This window comes from Sodiomyces alkalinus (genome assembly GCF_003711515.1).
Source record: "Sodiomyces alkalinus F11 unplaced genomic scaffold SODALscaffold_3, whole genome shotgun sequence".
NCBI classification, from domain to species: domain Eukaryota; kingdom Fungi; phylum Ascomycota; class Sordariomycetes; order Glomerellales; family Plectosphaerellaceae; genus Sodiomyces; species Sodiomyces alkalinus.
This window is the reverse complement of record NW_021167081.1, coordinates 1,693,592-1,700,724: the sequence shown is the minus strand read 5'-3', so window position 1 is coordinate 1,700,724 and position 7,133 is coordinate 1,693,592. Positions and strand designations below refer to the sequence as shown.

Sequence of the window (7,133 nt, the reverse complement as noted above, 5' to 3'; positions counted from 1 at the left end):
CCCCCTTCCCGGTCGTATGTAAGACCTTCCCGTAGGCATATGTGGGAGAAGCTTTCACGTGCCAGGCAGGGGGCCAATTGGCTCCAAGTCAAAACCGGCAAGGCGTTGAGAATTAACAAATGCGTAACAGAATTCGGCCAATGACGGATTTGTGATAGTCGGCCGACTCGAGAAACGGACATTACCAGTAAGTAGCTGGTGCTTTATAAGCACTCGACTCATATCTTAATTTAGCTGACAATGGCCTAAACACTGGTAACTCGTCGCTACCGGCAAACATCTAATTATACCTTATTTTAATTTATCTCAATACCAGTAACTCATCACTACCAGCAAGAAAACTATTTCTGGATACCAGTAGCACTTCGCTCCAGTATGGCTCTCGAGTTTAATACCGGTAACCTCTACTGCGATACGGAGCCTCGTGTCCTGGCACAGTTGAAAACGGATCCCCTGCTCCATTCGCCTCATCATGGCATGAGCTTGTCGTGCTCCATGTTCATCTGCCGCCGCGAATCCTGGCTTGGCATCTGTAATATCCTAATCGGTGTTAGCGTTGGTGTGATCGACGGTCAGGAACAACAAGCTGGGCTTGAGCGGCTTGGCATTTCCATTATCCCACTTAGGTTAGAAACAGTATCGTGTAAGTAAGAATATTCTCATGCCAGAGCTGATGGGATCCTTATATAATGCCTTTGATGGAACGTAGGAGCGGGTTGTTCTCTCATAATGCTCTATTACTTGCTTATCACGTCCTCTGAAAATGGCGGAACCTGGAGAGCCAGGTATAAGCTTCGTCCCTTTTCAACTACCAGCTTGTTGACTAACGCGCGAGCCAGTCCTGTTCAGTCTGTACGTCTACCAGCCCAACACGGGAGCAGCCATCTTCTTCACCATTGCGTATGCTGTCTCTGGTGCCTTCCACGTCTGGCAATGCCGGTAAGTGCACTACCTCGATTCTTCTCAACCCTTGGGACATCTAACTCTGGCTGGTAACAAGCCGCTACAATGCTTGGCGATTGATCGGCTTGCACCCTCTCTGCGGCCTGACGTTAACCGCGGGCTACGGGTTGCGCATATGGGGATCTTACAACTTCCTGTACAAGGTCGATGACGTTACGCCTCTCATCATGTTTATTCTCAGTCAGTGCTTTATTTACATCTGCCCGTAAGTTAACCTTATTCGGGGTCCTGTAACACCAAGCGCCTGGTTCGTCAACGTCAACTCACCATCTTTCCACGGCCCGCTAGCCCTCTCCTCGAACTCGCGAACTACCATATCCTCGGCCGAATTTTCTACTACGTCCCTCACTGCTCTCCTTTTCCCCCGGGGAAGGTCTTGGCCTTTTTCGGCGGGCTCATGCTTCTGGTCGAGCTTTTGAACGGCCTGGGGGTGGCTCTTTTCGCGAATCCATCCTCGGGAACGACGCAACAGAGCGTTGGCGGCAACATGACGATAGCCGCCGTCACTATGCAGTTGATGATAATCCTCGCCTTTGTCTGGCTGGCCTTTGTCTTCTACCGGCGATGTAGGAAAGCGCATATCCGATCCAGGTCGGTCAAGACGATGCGGACAACCTTGTACACGAGCATGGCTTTGATCTTCATCCGTTGCGTCTATCGCCTCGTCGAGCACACGGGTCACACGCACAAGGACCTGGATGATATTGAGTCTCTCAGAGAGCTGAATCCTCTTTTCCGCTTCGAGGTCTTCTTTTACATCTTCGAAGCTTCCTTGATGCTGGTCAACTCCATCATCTGGAACATATGGCACCCAGGTCGTTTCTTGCCACGGGACTACCATGTTCACCTAGGACCAGACGGGAACGAAGTTGCTGGCGAAAAGGACGAGGATAATCGACCCATGTGGGCAAAGGTTGTCAATGCCGTGACGTTCGGCGTCATGTATCGCAGGAAGGCCCCGCTGCAGCAGTTCCAGGAACTCACCGAGCGTCCGACACCGAGCAATCGCTAGTAAGACCTAGGTCACCCCGTATCTATTCACTGCAGCTAATCAAATTCTGTAGTTTCAGAGAAGATTAGCTTTGTAGTGACGAGACGGTCGATACCGGTCGTAGACTCGTACGGCTGCAGGGGCGTACTTGTATACTACGATTCCCCCAACTTTTCTTTTGTACACTTAGACGCTTGTTTAAATTCTGGAGCTTAGTTCCAGGACTGACTCTGGGTTATTTATTTCTAAATTCTTGCAAACGGGTATTCAATAGATCGTTCCTTTCCTAATCTTAACGACCACAAAATATCCATCGTGATCATTGGTATTTCTGATGATGAATCGTTTGTATGAGAGAAAAGTTGTTTCCCAATCAGTGAGACTTGCATAGTTGCTTGAAATAATGACCCAGCTGGCGCACGATATTTCTCTTGACTTGATTGCTTATAGTACAGATGATGGTGGCGCGCCCCTCCTCGTCCCTCGAATTGATTCAACGTTAAGAATTTCACCTGATGAATGCCAGTTTGATCTCTTCTCCCTCGCTATCTTGGACTCATGTCGGAATACAGACGGCTAGTGTCGACAGCAATCTGCGTTGTGAAAACATACGGCTTGTCAAAGCAAGCGTCCCAGCTGGTCATACCCGAGGCCCAGAATGACTCGAGCACACGCTTGGCCGCCAGCGGTACGTAGATGCCGACATGCCGACTGATTAGCGGCAGCTGCTCGGCTACGAAAGCACGCATCTCGGCGCATCCATGCACAGCTTCCACGCCCAGCACAGCCAATGGCCACACCATGAATCGCTGAAACCTCGGAGACGATAAACCTTCGCTCAGAAGGAAATGAAGAAGGTGGGCGTGCGTGGTGCAGCAGTCTCGCAGGGTCTGCGTTGAGGGCAGAACTGACAGGCTTTGAAGGGACAGGATGCAGTATAACGCCACGGCAGCACGATATACGCAGCCCATGAGCACCCAGTCCGAGTTTTGCGTGGCAGCGGACTTGGTTTCCGCCCATTGCTGTGGGGAAAAGCCGTGGATACGTTCTAGGATGTCGAATCCTTCGGTTTCAAAGCGTTCGACTTCTGCAGCGTCGTCGGTTACAGCTTGCATGCGGAGATGGTTGATCCTGATTATCTCACCGAAGAGCGGCAAGGGACACAATTGGAAGGGAGCTACCGCGCCACGGAATTGGTTCAGTATGAAATCGATGGCTTCGACGTGGAAGTCAGTCATTGCGAGGTCCGAGGCAGGGCATGTCGTGTTGCCAAGAACCGCCACACTGATGGAGGATTAGCGTCATGTATCTGGTCAGTGGGTTTCATGGAGCTGCGTACGTCCAGAGAACAAGCGAGAGAGGTTCGATGCTTTTCGAAAAAGTCAAGGTGTGGAAGCCACCGCGCAACATAATCCACTTGTGAACTCCCTCGAGGTGACACCTCCAGTCGAGTGAGCTGCCTTGTTGGATCTGGGGCGGGTCATCGTTATTCAGCGGTGTACATGTTCACCTGCGGCCACCTGCAGCCACCTGCGGCTCTAGGACTTGATGGACAGATGACTTACGTCCACGAGCAGGAGGGTCAATATCCCAGCAAACACCTTGTCGTCTGTTCTCCTGTCTTCGTCGTTTAGATGCTCATTGAGTGAGCGGATGGCGAGACCCCAGTATATATAGAGCTTCTCAGCCAGGACCCTAGTCTGGGGCCCGCCTCTAATTGTGTTTAGGCGATGGCTTAATGTCATGCAGACCATGCCGAGTTGCAGGTATGCGGGAGTCTGAGCCGCCGCCACTTGAAGATGTGCAGCTGTGATAGGATACACATGAGGATTCCGCCCGAATGCATGGATTGGTAGGAGGTCCTTGTATATGCAGGTGTTGACTACACTCGGATTAGCCCATCGTGGGAGGCGACTCAACAGCAAACAAAATGGAGTGAAAGTTTACTTGCAGTACTCTGCGGCCTGGGTCAAGACGCTGGTGGGAATGTCCATTCCAAACGGAGGCATGAGAATGGCCCGGGGACTCGGGGTTGTGCGCACAAGCTCTGAGATCCTTTTCGGCGCAGCGGCGACGTTGCCCATCGTCTGAAACTCATCTTTAGTAGTCATCGGGGTCCCCATTCCCTTCTCTTTTCGCGTCCGACGTCGAGATGTGACTTTTCCCGGTGTGAGCCATTGGATTCTCGGGGGTTTCACAGCGCTGTAGCCTGGGCATTCGACGCCAGAAGTGATGCATCGTTTGCATGCTGGCTCGGCAAAGTCACAGACTAAGCAGCGCCGTCGGCATTCCCAGCAGTGCCGCCTAGCTGATCGATGCGGAGCAGAAGGCGACTTTGACGACGTGGAGTCCTTGCTTGATGCTTTCACAAAGCCTGACGTCGTGCTTCCGTCTGATGGCGAGTTCGCCCGAGACTTGGCTGATGGATGCTCCATGGTGCAGCAATGAATTGGCGATCGAGGGGCAACGCATTCATCACACTTCATATCTCACTGACAGGATCGCCGACTCCCCGGGGTCCGAGCGTTGGCACGTGACACCTGCAGCCTGGGTGATTAGGATAGTGGGTCAAATACGGACTTGTTAATAAGTGAGTAAATCGTGTCAGATAAAGCGTAGTCAAAATCGTCAGTAATATATATAGTGTAGATTCTGCAGTTATCTACCCGGAGCGACCGACGTTAACGGACCGTCATCCAGCGGTCGATCCCGAGCCAAGCATCCCGGCTCCGGTGCTCATCGTTGTTCTCATAGGGCAGCAAGGGGGAATTTCCCGGAACCGCGAGAATAGCTGCGTCGTCTCCGGGACCGCATGTGAGATAGATACCCGAGGTCCCCCGACAACCTTGTATCTCGAGTCCTCGACCCGGAAGATTCGTGTAGAGTAGTTATCGATACGCGCTTCCAGGCGGGGCGCCGGCCACAATTGCTCCCGAATCGCTCGTTGGTTCATGGTAAATATTTTCCTCAGCCCGAACCATTTCATTTCGTTGCTCCCCTCGATCTACGCAGCGTAAAAAAGATAGAGGGATAATAATTTGCATCCGCACCTGCAACTGTTTGTCGCCGGTTGGCTCGTGCTGTCGCCTCATCTTATGGCCCTGCATCAATCCTTTCCCAATCTCAAGGCGTGCGGGCCTTGGCCTCGGCCATGAGCCCGCCAACCAACACACACACACACACAGACTGAACGCCGTCATGCAGCTTTGCCAAATCAGCTGACTACCGCTCGGTGTATGCGTGAGCAAACCTGCCAATTCCCTCGGGTCAAAAAACCAATGTCCCTGCTAGTCGAGGCTTTCGACCAGAGGTCCCATGGTACTGTTTGCTTGAACACCAGATGAGCACTTCTCCAGACATTTGCCTACTTTCTTCTTCTTTTTTTGTGTGTGTATGTGTAGTTCTCCGAGAAAAGACTGCATCCATAGTCTTGCTCCTTCGCCGTTCACAGATGATGAGCTCTCTTTCTCTCTCTACCTTATAGCCCACCGCCCGAGCAAGGGAAACGGATTTACAACACCGGCGGGCCGGCCGTTGGAAACTTCCCAGGCCCTCGAACCGGTCTCGGTTGTCTACCAGCAAGTTCCCTAAACCCGGATATGAAGGCGAAGCGACCGAGTGACCCAGGGACTCAGACACTTGGGAGAGAAACAGGGATTTCGCCAGTCCCCCATTTTCAAGTCATCCCTTCCGACCGTTTGTGGATGCGTTCTGATCTGCGCCTGCTGTAGTCCTCATGACGAGGAGGAAAGCCACCAACAGAATGCCTGACGATAGCAAAGAGTCTCTTCGATCACCTGGCCGCACCTCATGCGACCCGGCGGGCCGCGGCCGTTGCATCCATTTCGTGTGGACGACAACCAACTCTCCCAACCCTCCCAACCCTCCCAACCCAGATCCCCGATATTTCCAGTTGCCTAGATGAGCAACACCATGCGTCATTCTAGGGAGGATATCCCGTGATAAGGAAGTTTGGACAGGGCTTGGACCCGTACAGGTGATCAGGAGCTGCATCCAAGATTTGAGGAAGACGTCTGAACCAAGCACGCACCAAGGTGACTCTTCCTTGCACTTGCAGTAGCGGACATTACTGTACTTCTCCTCACTCTTTCCGAGGTACCTTCATATCAAAGGTACAGCGAGGAGACATCTCGGACATCTTGGACATCTTGGACACCCTGGTCCGACCCGTTACCACCACAGGGCTGTCCGGGGACATTATGCCGAAACGAGAGAGCGATATCCTGACCGGGAAGAGACAACCCAACCGTCATTGGCACCGCGCGCCCCCCTTGCCGCATCGTTAGAGGTGTTGGTGTGACGGATGGACCAGTAGGCAATACCAAGAAGAGATCATCTCGGCTATACCGCACGTTGGTCTTCAAAGACCCCCTCACCCTGTCGTTCGGCTACTTCTTTCGCAGGGCCATCGGTCCGCCGAGATATATACCGTCCCATTCGTCTTGCCCATACGCTGCAACCGTGTTGGTGACGAGGAACGAGGCGCTGCAGATCGCATCTTAAAGAGTGTCCATACACCCGCGTTCTTCGGCACCTCTGCCTCACCGCACCGTAGGACAGCTTCGTGAGTCCAGTCACCCCTGGCGTCCATCCCCACTCTTCATCATCAGCTCGGCCGACTGCCCAATCGCTTCCTTGGTAGAGAAATGAGCGAAAAATGGGTGTGTGCTGAAGCAAGGGGAAAAGCCAGGCGAGCATCGGGTGAAAAGAAACGGCTTAGCTGCTTGGTGGCTGCATCGGTAACGAGAGAGCTCTGCTGAGATGTGTTAATTTTCGGTTAGGGGATAGGCCCCTTTCCATCTTTTTTCTTTTTTTCATGACATCGTGTTGTCGTCTCGTCTGGTACCAAGCGTATGGTTGACCATGAAATGTGCGGCTACTGGAACTGGAGTAGGGGTATGGCTCGGCGCTTAGGTCCAGCCGAAGACTCTGATTGGCTGAAGCCACCGCGCATGTTCTTTCGTCACACGCTTATCGCATGTCGAGCGTCGAGAAAGCGCCAGCTGCGTTCAATCCGTCCTTCAAGAGAAAAGTCAAGAAGTCTAGTGAAAATCTTCCGTCCAGAAGTCTCTCGTCAATGCAGCCGGTCTCCCCCAAAACGGGTAACTGTAGCCAGACCACATCGGTGCTGAGCTTCAGGTATCGCACCCACCCCCAC

General features: G+C 52.7%; 4 protein-coding genes across 4 annotated transcripts in view; 2 read left to right on the top strand and 2 right to left on the bottom strand.

Moving 5' to 3' along the window:
- SODALDRAFT_358417 (hypothetical protein) overlaps nt 1–280 on the bottom strand; it is a gene marked incomplete at both ends in the record, with an annotated part of 1,070 nt that extends 790 nt beyond the window's left edge. Inside the window, 2 exons of the mRNA XM_028614101.1 lie at nt 59–166; nt 240–280. Coding sequence (XP_028467806.1) covers nt 59–166; nt 240–280 — 149 coding nt within the window. The remainder of the gene's footprint in view (nt 1–58; nt 167–239) is intronic.
- Nucleotides 281–675: 395 nt separating this feature from the next.
- Nucleotides 676–2,225, top strand: SODALDRAFT_343891 (hypothetical protein). Its single transcript, XM_028613139.1, has 5 exons — nt 676–785; nt 840–939; nt 1,001–1,168; nt 1,252–1,974; nt 2,028–2,225. Exons 1-5 carry the CDS (start codon nt 764–766, stop codon nt 2,041–2,043), a joined length of 1,029 nt encoding a protein of 342 aa, XP_028467805.1. The 5' UTR covers nt 676–763; the 3' UTR covers nt 2,044–2,225.
- Nucleotides 2,226–2,340: 115 nt separating this feature from the next.
- On the bottom strand, nt 2,341–3,682 carry SODALDRAFT_332150 (hypothetical protein). The gene is made up of 2 exons (XM_028611626.1): nt 3,294–3,682; nt 2,341–3,238 (listed from the first exon to the last, which is right to left on the bottom strand). The coding sequence occupies exons 1-2, from the start codon at nt 3,362–3,364 to the stop codon at nt 2,500–2,502; spliced, it is 810 nt and encodes a 269-aa protein (XP_028467804.1). The 5' UTR covers nt 3,365–3,682; the 3' UTR covers nt 2,341–2,499.
- A 504-nt stretch (nt 3,683–4,186) lies between these two features.
- SODALDRAFT_358414 (hypothetical protein) overlaps nt 4,187–7,133 on the top strand; it is a gene marked incomplete at both ends in the record, with an annotated part of 3,102 nt that continues 155 nt past the window's right edge. The window contains 15 exons of the mRNA XM_028614100.1: nt 4,187–4,390; nt 4,454–4,505; nt 4,655–4,768; nt 4,863–4,897; nt 4,981–5,084; nt 5,159–5,194; nt 5,439–5,650; nt 5,686–5,866; nt 5,960–6,009; nt 6,071–6,223; nt 6,288–6,442; nt 6,531–6,613; nt 6,650–6,676; nt 6,826–6,845; nt 6,919–7,114. Of these exons, the coding sequence (XP_028467803.1) occupies nt 4,187–4,390; nt 4,454–4,505; nt 4,655–4,768; nt 4,863–4,897; nt 4,981–5,084; nt 5,159–5,194; nt 5,439–5,650; nt 5,686–5,866; nt 5,960–6,009; nt 6,071–6,223; nt 6,288–6,442; nt 6,531–6,613; nt 6,650–6,676; nt 6,826–6,845; nt 6,919–7,114 (1,622 nt within the window). The remainder of the gene's footprint in view (nt 4,391–4,453; nt 4,506–4,654; nt 4,769–4,862; nt 4,898–4,980; nt 5,085–5,158; nt 5,195–5,438; nt 5,651–5,685; nt 5,867–5,959; nt 6,010–6,070; nt 6,224–6,287; nt 6,443–6,530; nt 6,614–6,649; nt 6,677–6,825; nt 6,846–6,918; nt 7,115–7,133) is intronic.

What these genes read in the sequence shown, in the direction of transcription:
- SODALDRAFT_343891 (XM_028613139.1), top strand. Translation starts at nt 764, where the DNA reads ATGGCGGAACCTGGAGAGCCAG. An exon ending in GGCGGAACCTGGAGAGCCAG is followed by an intron (nt 786 to 839) that starts GTATAAGCTTCG and finishes CGCGCGAGCCAG; the next exon opens with TCCTGTTCAGTCTGTACGTC. An exon ending in TGCTTTATTTACATCTGCCC is followed by an intron (nt 1,169 to 1,251) that starts GTAAGTTAACCT and finishes ACGGCCCGCTAG; the next exon opens with CCCTCTCCTCGAACTCGCGA.
- SODALDRAFT_332150 (XM_028611626.1), bottom strand. Translation starts at nt 3,364, where the DNA reads ATGTTGCGCGGTGGCTTCCACACCTTGACTTTTTCGAAAAGCATCGAA. An exon ending in CTCTCGCTTGTTCTCTGGAC is followed by an intron (nt 3,239 to 3,293) that starts GTACGCAGCTCC and finishes ATCCTCCATCAG; the next exon opens with TGTGGCGGTTCTTGGCAACA.